Here is a 15,736-nt window from a genome sequence, read left to right on the forward strand (position 1 = left end):
GTCTTCGCAGCAGACCGCTGCCAACGCAGTCCTCCACGGCCCAGAGGCCGCGCCTCTGGGCCGTGGAGGACCGGCAGGGAAGCCGTCCTTGCCGGTGCCTGCCTCCTCCTCTGTCTTCACAGCAGGGAGCAACTTCTCCTCAGACTCTCCACGCAGCAGGGATGCCGCCGACATGCAGTCTTTTTCATGGCTTCCCCATAGGCGTGGGCCTCACCTTGGCATTTAAAGGGCCAGCGGCAGGAAAAACCCCACAGCACTCATCAATGACATCATCGACCTGTTCCTGCTTCAACCCTATAAAAGTGCCTTATTGCCATTCTTTAATGCCTTCAGATCGGGTTTGCACAGTGTCTGTGATCTTCCTTCCATTCCAGGTCTTCCGTGGTTTCCTGTGCCTTGATGGATCTTCATTCCATGTTCTTCGTGTTCCTGAACCTCTTCTCCTTGATGTTTCTGGTCTCGTCTCTCATCGGAGCTCCCTCATCACCTGTCTTTTGTTTCTGATGTTACAGATATTCCATGTCCAGATGTCCTGATGTCATGTGTCTTGAGGTGCCATGTTCCTTGTTCCTGATGTCCGATGTTCCTGTCTTGACTCCGTCCGTCTCATCTCCAGCTCTTCGTCCAGTTCTCAGATCCCTCGTCTGTCCACCTCTCTTGGCATGCCATGTTGTGGTCCGTGACCAGCCCGTGGGGTGGCTGTGTAGGGCGCCTCGTGGTACAAGGCCTTCTTCTCATCTGCAGCGCAAGCCTCTGGGAGACTTCTGTTTTTAAAGCCTTGTCCCTGAGTATGTTGTTCCCAGTCTACGGAGTTCCCTTGTGTCTGCATCCGTCCATGCCTAAGACTCTGCCAGAACCTGCTCCCCTCCAGCGTGGTCCGCGACCAGCTACAGGATTCAGTAGGGTGCACCCTGGTGCAGGCCTCTACTGAATCAAACATGTTCCAGTCTCAAGTTCCACGTCTTCGCCTGGAGTCTGCTTTGCGTTCAGCGTGGTCCGCGACCAGCCATGGGCAGCTGTGTAGGGCGCGCTGTGATTCAGTTTTCATCCAGTACTTTCGCCTGACTCTTGAATCTTTGCCTGAAACTTCCGAGCAACCTGAATCGTTGTTCGAGTCTTCTGAGTATCTTGAATCCTTGTCCGAGTCTCCTGAGTATCCTGAATCCTTGTCTGAGTCCTCCGAGTCTTCTAAGTATCCTGAGTCCTTGTTTGAGTATCCAAGTCTTCTTCCGAGTCTCCTGAGTATCCAAGTCTTCATCTAAGTATCCAAGTCTATGTCTGAATCCTTTGAGTATCCTGAATCTTTGTCCGAGTCTTCGTGTTCCAACCCTCAGCTTCCGTCTGGCCTCACGTACTCGTCGTTCCCTAGCAATGGGTCCGGAAGGGCTATCGAGTGGCCGGACGGCTACTCTCGAGATCAGCATTGCGTTGCTGGATCTCATTGGTGCATGTAGGTCCAGTGGAGGACTGAGCCTGCCTTGTTCCTGTTCCGGATAATCCTTGCTCCTGCTCCACCCATGCTCGTATCAGCTCACCTCCCTTGGTGTGTCTTGGGGCTCTTCTCTGAGCCGTGCCGCGGCCCAAGGTCTCACTTCCTACTTTAGATGGGACCACGCCTCCGAGCTCCTAACCAGGCCTGAGAGCACACTTCACAACAGAAACCTGCTTGAAGCAGCAGTTGCTGCCATGGGAAGCTTGCTGGGCAGACTGGATGGACCATTTTTACTATGTTACTATCCAAGCTTTTAACCTTTTCCTGAAACCATGTCTCCTAGTCTCACAAGTTCCTTCTGCAGTTCTTAACAATCTGCTGCTGTTTTAATGACTCAAAACAATTTTGTGTCATCTGCAAATCTGGTCACCTCACTCATCATTCCTTTCTCCATATCATTTATGAATATGCTAAATGGCACAAATCCCAATATAGATGCTGAGACACTCCACTAATGACCTTTCTCCATTTGGAAAACTGACCATTTAGTCCTACCCTCTGTTTCCTGTCTTTTATCCAGTTACCAATCCACAATTGGACACTGTCTCCAATCCCATGACCTCCCAATTTCCTGAGGAGGGACTTTGTCAAATGCCTTCTGCAAATCCCAGTACACTATATCAACCAGCTCACCTTTGTCCTTATATTTATTTACACCAAAAGAAATCTGGTAAATTGGTAAGGTAAGACTTCCATTTGCAAAAACCATGTTGACCCTCCCCTATTAAACCATGTCTATTTATGTGATCAGTAATTTTGTTTTTAAGAATAGTTTCCACCATTTTGCAGGGCACCGACATCAGACTCATCAGCCTATAGTTTCTTGAATCATCCCTGGAGCCCTTTTTAAAAACTGGCATCTCATTGGCTGCCCTCCAGTCTTCTGGTATCGTGGCTGCTTTAAATGATAGGTTGTAAATCGCCAGAAACAGGACTGCAATTTCATGTTTGTGTTTCTTCAGAACTCTGGGTGAATATCATCCAGTCCCAGTGATTTGTCAATCTGATTTATTACATCCTCCAGTTTCACAGTGATTTTGTTTAATTATTCAGAGTGAACACCATTGAAAAATGTTTTCGGTTTGGGTGTGATCCCGACGTCTTCCTCAGTAAAGACAGAGGCAAAGAATTAATTTAGTTTTTCTGCTTTTTCCTTGTCCTCCCTGCCCACCTCCTTTACCCCTCTCTCATCTAGAGACCTAAATGACTCCCTCACACGCTTTTTGCTTCAAATGTAGAGGGAGATAAGAGAGGATAGGTAGCATAGAGCTGTTGAGTGAATGCACTTCTGGTGAGAAGAAGTAATTTCATCTGAATACAGAAACTCAGAATTGTTGCTGCAATGACCGGACTAGGAACAGTAGGAGGGTGAGTCTATTAATATAGGGGAAAAATCCCTAAGGTAGTTGTGAATGAAGGATCATGGCCACAGAATCCCAGTACTTGTTCCAACTGAGCTGCAAGAAAAAGTAGAAGAGAGGAACTACTGGGCCAAAACCTTCCCCAAAATCAAAACAAGAGAAATATCAGGTTGGAAAAGACCATCTGGAATAGATGGAGCAGCAGCCGCAGAGCATGTTCTCTTCAAACCAATACACATAGTAATGATGGAGGGCCAGTGAGGAGAGATGATGGGAGGTTGGCAAAACAACAGGATGTTATTGGTCTAGACTGTCTGAGGGATCACAAATGAATGATATCACCAATACACACAACCAATCAGATCCCATTGCAAGGGCGGTCATTTGTGGCAGTGTTCCAACTACTACTACTGTAACTACTTATTTCTATACCACTACTAGACTTACCCAACTCTTTCTCTCCCCCTCCCCCCCCCAGCCATGTATTTAGGTGAATTGATGAACTGCTGCTGAAAGAATGGCAAAGGTTATGATTTAGGAGTTCTGTTTGTCATTGTCATGGGGCAATGACTGCTTATCAAAGTGCTCAGAGGGTGCAGCTTCCATTCTAACCCCATGCAGCTCAGAGAAGAGTCTTTATTCTAGCAGAGTTGGTCACTATGTGGATTCCAGCTGAGTGGATTTTGAATTGGAACTTGAGGGGAAGGTTCTGGCTTGTACGAATGGATTTGTGGAGTTGGCGTTTACTGACGGGGGGGGGGGGGGGGGGGGGGGAATGGGTTTTCGGTACCTTATTCCTTACTTCTCCCCACTGTTCTTGTTTTTGCAGTTGAAGTCCCGTATGGTCATGACTCCATTAGCCATCTCTCCTCCTCGAAGCACTCCGGAGCCAGACATCAGTTCCATTCCTCAGGATGCAGCCACCGTGCCCAACTCAGTGGCCCCCCAGGCCCTTACAGGTACGCAGCCCAAGAGGCACCCCTCACTCCCAAGCTAGGGACAGCTCACTATCCAATCGGTCTCAAAGACTAACAGCAGCACTGAAGAGACAGGCCATATAACTTCCGGTACTTAAACTGCCATCTTTCTACCACCCTGCCATCCTCCTCCTTCTCGTCCCCTTTTCGGGGTAATGTCCTGGCTAAGATTCAGGGTTTCGACGTAGGGCTCCTGTCTTTCTTTAGAATTAAGATTTCTTTGAACCCCGCCCCCCCCCACACCATATATGGGTCCATAAAATATCAAGAGGGCCTGATACATAACAGTAAGAATCAGTCTCTCTACATTTATTTGGTGGGTTCAGTAGGTGGGTCATGCAGATGATGAAGTGGAGGTGTGTGGTTATTCTCGAACAGCTCAGGGGGACCTAGCCACAAAATCCTCTCACCATGAAATATGCCCCTCCACAGCTCTAACAGTGTTGGCATAATTAGCCCCAATAATTCACACCACACAAAGGGTACCATCAAAATTCTCAACTTTTATTGCCTGGAATATCCAGTCAACATTATGTACACATAATATAGATGGTATGCAGATCTTTTGTTAAATTACTCAAGAGTTCCTGTGAATCATCAGTGAAGACAACTCTTAATAACTATGGAATACTTTTTATCCTAGAGTATGGATTACCTCCTTTCCACCCATCTATTCTCCTCGCTCCCATTACTTCATTACACAGAGTATTATTTCCTGCATACTGTCTTTATTCATTACCTATCACTCTCATAAGAGACATGGGGTTCACCTCACTAATATCCAAGCCCAGCATGACTGGGTGTGCATACCGTGCATTTGCATGGGGTGGCATACCCGGGGGGAGGCGGCGGGCTGGCGGCAGCAGGAGAGGCCACGGGGCTGCTGGCAGAGCCTAACCTGCCGGCAGATGAAGGAGAGGTCCATCTTCCATTTCGTGCATATGCACACCCACGTACAGCTTCCGCTCCCCCTACAAGCAGGAAGATCGGTGGGCCATGGTGAAGCTCATCCCACCACAGCCCAAAGATAGCAGGAGGCCCGCAGGGCCATGGTGGAGCTCATCCTACCACAGCCCAATGACAACAGGAGACCATGTGTGTACGTATGTGTGTGTGAGTGAGAGCCTGTGTGCGTGTGTGTGTGTCTGAATGAGAGCCTGTGAATGTGTCTGTGTGAGAGCTTGTGTTTTTATGTATGTTTGTGTGCCTGTGAGAGCTATGTGTCACATACAATGCATCTGTAAGGGTGAGGGTGAGGGAGAAGGAGTCCGTGTATGTTAGAGAGAGAGAGTGTGTGAGAGAATGAATGTGTTATTGTGCATGTGTGTGAGAAAGAAGGTAAATTTGTGCAGCCCTACCTCCCCCAATCCACGACGATCTTAGGGTGACTAGAAATTAGAAGATCCCAAATATGGAGAGCAGGAAATTTTTTAATCCTTATTAGTTGTAATTATTGGATGTAATTTTATTCTGCTCTTTTTAAATATATTTTTTTTTGGGGGGGGAATAGAACATTTTTTAATTGGATTTTTTATTCATCAAATTTTAGAAATTTGTTTTGGTGTTTGGGAAATTTTTGATATTCTATTTATTAACTGGTTTAAAATATTTTTATGAATATGATTTTACTATTATGATTGTTTTATATTTCTTGATTTTATTATTTAATGTGTTATGAACGCTGCCCGCGGGTCTTCCCCGCGAGCAGGCTCACTTACCACACTGTGCTGATCTTCGCCGACGCGGCAGGATGCCGCCGTCGGCTTGCCCACGCGGCCCGGAGGCCGCCCTTCATCGTCCTGGCTTCCGCGGCCGGAGCTGCAGTCTTCTTCGGGGCTGGGACCACCCCCGACGCTGATTTCTTCTTCGCGGTTGGAGGCCACAAAAGCCCCGAGCTGGAGTAGCGGCTGGAGCTGCCCCCAGGGCCTCCTGCAGTGGCTGGAGCCGCCGCTCACGTTGGGCCTGCGTCCCAGGCCAGCCCTGCCCTGCTTCTTACGTGTTTACGTCAGTGCAGGCCGCTGTCCACGGTCCTGCACAGCTCCTGCTCTCTTCCTAGGCGCGCGGCTGCATCTTCCTTCAAGATTTAAAGGGCCAGACACAGGAAGTGTCTTGGCCCCACCTTGGTGACTGTTTCCTGCTTCAGCCCTATAAAGGGCTGCTCCGTCAGTTGTTCCTGGCCTTGCATCGTCGTGGAGTCTTCACTCTGGAGGCTCCTGCCTGCCAGAGCCTTTATAAGGTCTTTTTGTCTCGTGGAGCTCCTCATCGTGCTGTCTTCTCGTCATGCCATGTCATGTCTTCGTGCCTGAGCTCCTCGTCCAGGTGTCCTGGTGTCTTGGTCTTCCACGTCCTGGTGTTCCTGCCTTCCTTGATGTTCCTTCCTACGCCTCGTCTTCTAAGCTCTCGAGCCTTCTGGTCCGGTAGGCCGGGGGTCCCTCAGATGCAGTACTCCTGAGTGGACTAGCCTGCTGGTGGATGGTTGTCCTGTGCTCCTGAGCCGTCATGTCCCGGATGTTTGTTCCTGTGTTGTCCCGCTCCCGTCGTGGTCCATGACCAGCCTCTGGGGCTGTGTAGGGCGCGTAATGGGACAGGGTGGACCGCGACTCAGTCCCGCGGGTGGCCTGAGTAGGGCGCCTTGAGAGACAGTGTCAATGTCCATGCCTTGTGTTGCCTATGTGGATCCCAAGTGTCTCGTCTGCGATGCCGTCCGCATCGATCCCAAGTGCCTTGTCTGCGATGCCGTCCACATCGATCCCAAGTGCCTCGTCTGCGATGCCGTCCGCATCGATCTCAAGTGTCTCGTCTGCGATGCCGTCTGCATCGATCCTGGGGTCACGTATTCATAGTCCTGGTGTCATGTCTTCAGCCCAAGAGTCTTCATGCCATGTGATGCCGTTGCATCAATCTCCTCGTCTCCGTGTCAAGGTCCGTCTGCCCTCAACCTCAGGCCAGGCCTGCTGCTCCATGCTCGCAGCAGGTCCGAAAGGGCCAGGAATGGTCAGAGGACCATTCACTTTCCAACATCCTCGGATGCTGGCCATGGGAGCTTGCCGGCCTGGCCGAGGGCAAGATTGTTCAGCCATGCGGAGCCACTGTCAACCCTTGGCTCGGCCCAGCAGGTCTGGGTCGGGCTGAGGCCCATGGGCACACGAAAAACACCCCTCACAACAGAATGCAAGGCCTTTCGAGGCCGTTCGCAACAGAATGTTTTTATTAAGAATGGTAATGTTCTGTTTTTCCATTGTTGCTCTGATTGTAGAGGCTGGCTTGCTGTGGGTTCTAGTTCAGTTGTTCTCAGAACGTTTCTGTTTATACTTTCTGATCTCTTTATTCTGTATTTGGTCCGGGTCTCTCTGTGTTCTGCATATGTGACCAAGGTGAGGTATTTTGCTGGCATGTAATTTCCATGTAGGGATCGACAGCAGCCTGGTTTCCTAATAAGAGTTTTATTGGTGTTCTAGTGCCTGGTATAATGTGTGCAGTGTTGCCTTTTCATAAATAAGGTTGTTAGGGTTGTTTTGGTATGGAAGGTTTACTATATTGTAATGGTAATTACATTTATTCATGGATTTCTGAGGGGCAAGTACACACCCAGCACACATTACAAAAAGTCTAATTTCATAGGAGTTCCAAGTGTCTTTTTTGCAGAGTTTTCTGGTTGGTGCCACAGGAGTGCATGTAAATTTAATATGCAATTTGTAAGTAATATTTTTGCCTCAGAAGACTGTACTCTTGAATTTTCTTTTTCATGTAAAATTTATCATAAATGCATAATTTTCGAGCCGCGATCATTGTCCCGCGGTCACATTTGAAGAGGGCACTGCGGGGGCCTGCGCAACCGGCGCTCAAGCCCTTCGGGGTAAGGCCTTTACGATCTCCCAAACACTTACCCCAGACGGCCCCCGGTGCCGGCCACGAGGCTGCTGAAGTCTCCACCTCCTAATAGCTCCAGCCAATAGGGGAGGGCACCCCAAACACGACATCAACAAGCGGTGAGCGGGGGTTTTAAATCCCCTGCCCTTCCAGCCGGCGATCCTTTCGAGCAGCGATCGTTGTCCCGCTGTCACATTTGAAGAGGGCACTGCGGGGGCCTGCGCAACCGGCGCTCAAGCCCGTCGGGGTAAGGCCTTTACGATCTCCCAAACACTTACCCCAGACAGCCTCGGCGCCAGCCACGAGGCTGCTGAAGTCTCCACCTCCTAATAGCTCCAGCCAATAGGGGAGGGCGTCCGGAACACGACATCAACAAGCGGCGAGCGGGGGTTTTAAATCCCCTGCCCTTCCAGCTGGCGCCGGGCGTCGCGCACCGAACGAGCACGACAAAGGGGCCTGCCCGCCCCTTTGTGCACCCCTTAGTGCAGCCCCTTAGCACAGCTGTAAGTAATTCGTCGACTAAACCTTCACCCTACCTAAGTGCACCCGTTCCTACCCCCCCGTAGTGGTCTTCTATTTCCTCCCTCTTTTTTCACCTCAACTGGCATTATACCTCTCTCACCCTCATCCACTCCTCCAGCAAAGCTCAAACATGCGCACCTTCACTATCCCAATCATCAGCAACCTTCGAAGAAACCTCACAAAAAACACATTGTTTCCCACCATTCAACAAAAAAGACTTATTCCTATCATGATATCACCTCTGAACCAACTGTTGGGCCTCTCTCTCTTCTCGCTTACCCTTCTTAACGCACAATCCCTCACGAAAAAAACGCACCTCCTCCACGACTATCTAATAGAAACCAAACCTGATCTATGCGCTATTACTGAAACCTGGTTGAAACCCGAGGACACAGCACTAATCAATCAACTCCCGATACATACCTATGACATCTTCTCTATCCCCAGACTCAAAAAAAGAGGAGGCGGACTGCTTTTAGCCTCGAAAAAAGAGCTAGGATTATCACGTCAACACTCCAACTCATCTACCTCTCTCGAATTCGCTGTTTTCAAATCTAAGCGCATCCAAATCTTTCTCACTTATGCCCCTCTAGGATGTCTGGAATCAGACCCCTCACCCTTAATCAAACTCATAGCTAAACACATTAATTCTGATGCCCCGGCTATAATATTGAGAGACTTCAACCTCCACGTAGATACAACACCTCTCTCCTCCAGCTGTGAAACCTTCCTCACCACACTTAACTTCATGGGATTCAAACAAATCATCAACGGACCTACACACAAAGCAGGTCACACATTGGACTTAATCTTCATAAACGAGAGCCTCACCCCGTCTTCCTCCATGACATGCTCTCCAGTCCCTTGGTCGGATCACAGTTTGATCTCCACAACCTTGCAAAACAACCAAACCCCTCCCCAAACACAACAAAAAATCACAGTCCAATTCAGGAAACTTTGCAACCCGGATACCCTCAGCTCACACTTATCAACAGCATTAGACCAACTAGACCTTTCGGATGCAGACTCAGCCTTTGCCTCTTGACTCAAGATCACCAAAAAAGTAGCTGACCTAACCTGCCCATTGAACACACAGACCCTTCACACCAACGCGGACAACAGGAAACCCTGGTACACACCAGAACTAAAATCCCTCAAACAAAAACTAAGAAGCAGTGAACACATCTGGAGAAAAAATCCAATGTCAACAAACCAAGCCACATATAAATCTCTCATGCACCGATACAGGATATCTATCCTACGAACAAAAAAAGATTTCTTCTCTCAGAAAATCCACCACTTCAGCTTCGACGCGAAAGCTTTATTTTCTTACGTCTCAACCCTCACCAAACCCTCTCCAGCTACTATTCCTGATGATCAAGCGGCCAGCAAAGCCTCAGAACTCGCCTTGTACTTCAAGAAAAAAATATCCAATCTGACAGCACCACTAATGACCAACAAGGGACTTCCTCCTCCCCCCACCTACTCCACGTCTCGACAACAGACCACTAACCTGGAATCCTTCGAACCTACCTCCTCCTTAGAAATAGAAAATGTGTTAAAGAAGATCAAACCATCATCTCACCCCTCTGATGCGATCCCTTCAAACCTCCTCATCTCCATCCCAAAAACCACTGCCAAGCCAATAGTAGAAATTAACACAAGGCCGGGTTCCAGACCCCCTGAAACTTGCCATCCTAAAACCACTACTAAAAAAACCCAATTTGTCTCCAGACGACCCAGCCAACTTCCGACCTATAGCAAACCTTCCGTTCATCTCCAAAATCCTGGAAAAAATAGTAAATAAGCAACTGTCAGGATACCTAGACGAAAACAATATCCTAGCCACTTCTCAGTACGGCTTCCGTAAATCTCTATTTATTTATTTATTTATTTATTTATTTATTTATTTGTGTTTTTCTATACCGGCATTCACGGGAGTACGTATCATGTCGGTTTACATAAAACAAGGGGTGATCAATACATTATAACTACATAACTAAAACATAAGAGTATACATTACAGGAGTATAAACAAGTGCACGGAAGAGAAAGTTACAATAAAACAGGGGTTATTCTAACTGGGATTAGAGTTAAAGGAAAGATAAACAAGTTTAACAAGAAGTAAAACATTGTAGTGATTGGTTTGTAGTGTCTAAACACAGAAGCCCTCTTAATCTCGCTAACAGACACCATCCTGCTCAATCTCAATAAAAAACAACCTTGCCTGATCATACTCCTCGACTTATCAGCTGCAATTGACACAGTGAACCACTCTATCCGCCTAGATAGGCTAGCCAACATCGGCATAAAATCACCACACTGAACTGGTTCAAGTCTTTCCTCAAAAACAGATCCTACAAGGTAAAAATCAACAATAAAGAATCTCAACCCGTCAGCTCTTCCCTGGGAGTTCCACAAGGCTCCTCCTTATCCCCCACCCTCTTCAACATCTACCTCCTCCCACTTTGCCAGCTCCTTTCCAACCTTAACCTCACTCACTACATATATGCAGATGATGTGCAAATCCTCATTCCGATTACAGACTCCTTTCACAAAACCTTCGGCTTCTGGAACAATTGCCTCCAATCAATCAACCACCTGCTCTCAAGCCTCAACCTCATCCTCAATACTAATAAGACAGAACTCCTCCTTGTTGCTCAGGATGGCAATTATATTACTGCTAACAATCTGCTCTCCACAATGCAACCACCTCTAGCCACCCAAGTAAGAAACCTCAAAATCATCATGGATAATCAGCTAAAGCTAAAAAAATTTATCCACAACACCACCAAGGATTGTTTCTTTAAACTACAAGTTCTAAAACGGCTGAGACCACTCCTCCACTTCCCAGATTATTGCACAGTCCTCCAATCAATCATTTTCTCAAAAATTGACTACATCAACGTGCTTCTGATCGGACTTCCAGCAAACACCATTAAACCCTTACAGATGTTGCAGAATGCCACAGCAAGAATTCTGACTAAGACCAACAAAAGAGACCATATCACACCCAACCTGCGGAACTTGCATTGGCTCCCGATCAAGTTCAGAATTATGTACAAAGTCCTCATGGTCCTACACAAAACCATTTACAACACCACTCCTCTGGTCCTTAATATCCCACTACGTCCACACTTACCTTCCAGACCGGTAAGATCTGCCTACAGAGACACTCTCATCGCCCCCACCCCCCCCCCCCCCCCCCCCCCGCAAAAAGCACATTAAGGAAACGAGCTCTTTCCACAATTGGTCCGCAGCACTGGAATGCTCTCCCACCAGATCTTCGACGCGAACAATGCCTGACCACCTTCAAAAAAAGACTCAAAACCTGGCTGTTCGAGCAAGCTTTCCCTTAATTCATCTGCTCCTTTTCCGCTTCAAACCTCCTCCACTAAAAGACATGCTCACAACTCTCCTCCACCCTTCAGAAGACTAGTCCACGTTAGGTACCCTATTTACAAGTCCCTTTCAGTTGATTAAGTCTCACTAGATACAAGACGCTGCACAGTGCTCAGGTACACTAGGTACAGTCAATTTTGTTCTCCTCCTTATACTCCGGCTCTAGATAAGAGCCCATCATTTATTCGCCCGGTTATCCCAGTTAATGTATCCCTGTTGTAATGTAATGCATTCTTACATGCTAGTTCACGTTCTAATGTAAACCGAAGTGATGTGTAATTTTTTACATGAATATCGGAGTATATAAAAATGCTAAATAAATAAATAAATAAATAAATAACTAACTAAATAAATAATTTGTCTGTGTCTGTAAAAGGTGTGGGAGTGTGTGCTGGGGGGTGGAGGGGTGGCTTGTGTGCAAGGCTGTAAGGTTCGCCTAGGGTACCGAATACCCTTCCCTATCCATGGTTTCTGGGGGAGGGGCCTTGTCAGTTTTTAAAAATAACGATTGCAGGACGGAGCTGGGCTTTATTTGATAGGCCTGGGACAGACATAAGAACATAAGAAAATGCCATACTGGGTCAGACCAAGGGTCCATCAAGCCCAGCATCCTGTTTCCAACAGTGGCCAATCCAGGCCATAAGAACCTGGCAAGTACCCAAAAGCTAAGTCTATTAGTACCCAAAAACTGACACTGAATGAATCGAGGGGTGGGGGAGAGCACAGTACTCTTTCGCACAGAGGAGCAGAAAAGCTGGCATCGGCCCTGCCAATATCTCTTCCCTGTCTAGGGGTACCTAATTTACAGCCTGTATCATACATACATTCTCTCTCTCCCCGCTCACTGAGCTCCTCCAGCTCCTGGTCCTCTTCCCAGCAGTGTTCAGGCTTCCTCATTCCTCTCCACACTCATGCAGGATCAATCCCATCTCCTCCTTTCTCCCGGCCATTCCCTCAGAGGGTGGAGTGGCCTCTTCCTCGGGAGAAGGAAACTCTTCATTTATTTTTTTATTTATTAAATTTGATATTCCGCGTGTAAAAACAAATTATCCAAGCGGAAAAATAAACATTAAGTACAATCAACAGATATCAAATATTAACAAAATAAAATGTATGTAAGACAAACGGCATTTCTTCTTCCACTCCACGGGGCCTCTGGCCCCTTCCCTTGAGGTGAAAAGCTCCTGCAGGACTCCAGGCCATACCAGAGTGGGGCCCGGTCACTCGCCAGCCCACAAGCTGGCTACTAAAGGTTCCTATATCCTCATCTCCCACTTAGAAATGGCCAGCTCCCTCCAAACAGACCCAGAATTTATAATCTCCATGGCCATCATTTAGATCATCCCATCCTCCTCAGGGGAAAACTCTGGGCAACTTAACAGATCTCCGTGACACACAATAGTGTAATGCTGTACATTCCACCAACCCCATCCAGTGGTCACATGGTAGAAATGCAGGTCTAGTAGATAATTTTTCTCAATACCTCAAAACAAGAACACCCCAGGGGTCTCCCCCACCCAAAATGTTTTGTACTACTAGGCATGAATGAATGCACAGATGGGAACTCCCCCCACATTTTTTTTTATGGATGAAGGAGAATGGGAAAGTCAAAATCCAATGACATTTATTCCTAAGTGTTATTAAGCCAAGAGGGGTCAAATGATATTATAGTCAAAAACCCAAAGAAAAAAGAGCCCCAAAAATTAAGGCTGCCAAGCCTGGAGCTTCGACGACATATCCATGGGGGCTGATCCAGTGGTCTGGCGCTGGTGCTGTGGGATTTCCTGAGTCCGGTGCTGGATCCAGCTCCTACTGATTGAGGAGGTTAGGAGCACAGAAACTGTCCTGGACACAAATGGATTCTTTGTAAAAGGAGAATTTCAGCAGATGGCAGATTGCATGGCCTGCACCAGAGCCTAGCCATGGTACAGGGGTTAGGTTTCCCACTCCTGCAATGAGTCACTGGGTCCTTAATGGTCACAGAATTGAGTGGCCCTTAGCCAGAAGGGGGCACTTTCAGGAGATACCACTTTCCACGCTAGGCTGGCAAACTGAGTCAGTAGTGGCTGAGAGAAAAGACTGTCCACCGGTTTAGTACTGCCTCAGAGAGACGCGTGCTCTTAACACCATGCTGGGACACGGGGTCAGTACTGGCTGAGAGTGATCACTGTCTCCGTTGGACATAGGATGCTGGCCCTGCTCCCCACTGAGATCCCCCAGAATCAGAGCCAGAGAAAAGAAAGTGAGCAAGACTGGGGTTAGTTAAGGTTGCGTAAGAAGCCTGGGAATTCATAGAGCTTTCCAAAAGTAAAACATTTCAAATATAAGCTTGCGCACAAACTCCATTTCCTAATGCCCAGTATTTTAAGTGTAATTTGGAAGTTGTGGGATCCGTTTAGGCTCTCTGTTGTTACTAGTATAGACATTCGTTGTCTTTAAGGTTGGAGTGAAGTAGGTTGCCTCAGCTCTGGAAAAAAAAAATAAGGTAAATAGCATGAAACCCGTAAGCCAAAACTCAGGCCTAGGAGCCTCTGCTAATTAGATACATCCATGTGTCATCGCAGTTACTCAACAGAGAACATTACTGTGCGGGGAACCGAGTCACAGTGGCAGGCACTGATGCGATTCAAGGAAGGAACCTCACTCACCCAAAGTTCCGGCCCAAAGATATTCACTGGCATAAAAAAAAATGCGCAGCTTAGAGTCTGTGGAGGTGGGGGACTTGCAACTCCATCTCTTTTCAGCTGCATTTCAGACTTTCCCCGCCCATCAGCCTCCCATCACATCTCATCAACTTCTTTACCACATTAACAAATCCCGGAGTTCTGGTGGCTTTGGGCAGCAGTCGGCGTATTGGGGTATATCTGGGGTCAGAGGGCACTAGGATGTAGGCATCTTTGGGGGACTCCGTCTTTCCCTTAGGAAGGTCTGAGGGGTAGAACAGGGAAGTCTCCAGTCGTGCTCCTTGTGTACTGCAAATCATTTTTGTGTTTTTTCAGGTTGTGATGAGAATTTTTTTAGGATATTTTTTTTTTGCCAGTATTTGCTTTCAATTGCCAGCTGCTCTCTCTTTCCACCACTTCCCCACCACCCTGACATTCACTTTCAAGAAACCCAACAGAATTGGGGTGAATCACCTCATCCTGATTCATGAATAAACCCCCAAGGCCTCATATGACTGATGCACCACGGGGAGTAATCGCTGCACGCTGTGACCCCCAAAGAAGAAGCTGCACACCAGCTTTCCAAAGCACCCGGGACCCTTTCTTCTGATGTTGCATCACAACACAGCAGGGGGGGTTGAGTGCTTCCTTTTCACAAAATACTAACCCAATTTTTTAAAAAAGGATGAAAGAGTTGACAAAACTTGCCCTTTTCAAAAGCTCAAACCCTCCGCAGCCCCGCTGCCTCCGTCGACCAGGCAGGGCCGGTGCTTCCATTAGGCAAACTAGGCGGTCGCCTAGAGCGGCAGAATTTGAGGGGCAGCAAAATTCCACCAGCACAAGGCCCAGAGGGGGGAAATCAATACTGCCAAAGAAGGGAGCGCTGTGCTGGAGCTGCTGCCAATAGGTAAATTGAGCATGGGGGGGGGCCCATGACCGAAGGTTTGCCTAGGGCGTCACATGGTCTTGCACCTGCCCTGCAACTAGGCACAGCACTGGAAAATCCCACCACTCTTCCCTTTTCCTGCACACGTTCCTCCCCTCAAAACCCACTGCAGGTGTTTTCATAAAATTAAACCTTTGCTTTCTTCTGGGACCCAGCCTCCTTTATTACCAGCGGGCTTTCATATCGTTAACATTCCAAAATGCTCCCAATTCCATAGCCCATGATTCAAGGAGGTTGTTCAGATGCCCAGATAAAAGGATTCCATTAAATGGATAGAAGCAAACAGTTGGGCCTTCATTGTCTGAGGATGCCAGCTAATTGCCTGCTGGGGAGAGACCACATCCTGAGCTTTCTCTTCCATTTTCTCCTTGCAGTAATTAAATGCACAATATCTATTTCCAACCTGTACAAGGGAGAAATATGAGATTATTCAGAAAAGACCTCACAGTTTCCTTTTAAATAAATTTATCTTGGGGACCATGTCAAGTGAACAGCAGGGTTTTG

At 47.6% G+C, this 15,736-nt stretch overlaps 1 protein-coding gene across 1 annotated transcript in view; it reads left to right on the top strand.

Annotated features, from left to right (window-relative positions):
• SCML4 (Scm polycomb group protein like 4) overlaps window positions 1-15,736 on the top strand; it is a 193,912-nt gene that overhangs the window by 78,225 nt on the left and 99,951 nt on the right. Inside the window, exon 3 of the mRNA XM_029595315.1 lies at window positions 3,683-3,812. Coding sequence (XP_029451175.1) covers window positions 3,683-3,812 — 130 coding nt within the window. The remainder of the gene's footprint in view (window positions 1-3,682; window positions 3,813-15,736) is intronic.

This window comes from Rhinatrema bivittatum, chromosome 3 (assembly GCF_901001135.1).
Source record: "Rhinatrema bivittatum chromosome 3, aRhiBiv1.1, whole genome shotgun sequence".
Taxonomy (NCBI): Eukaryota; Metazoa; Chordata; class Amphibia; order Gymnophiona; family Rhinatrematidae; genus Rhinatrema; species Rhinatrema bivittatum.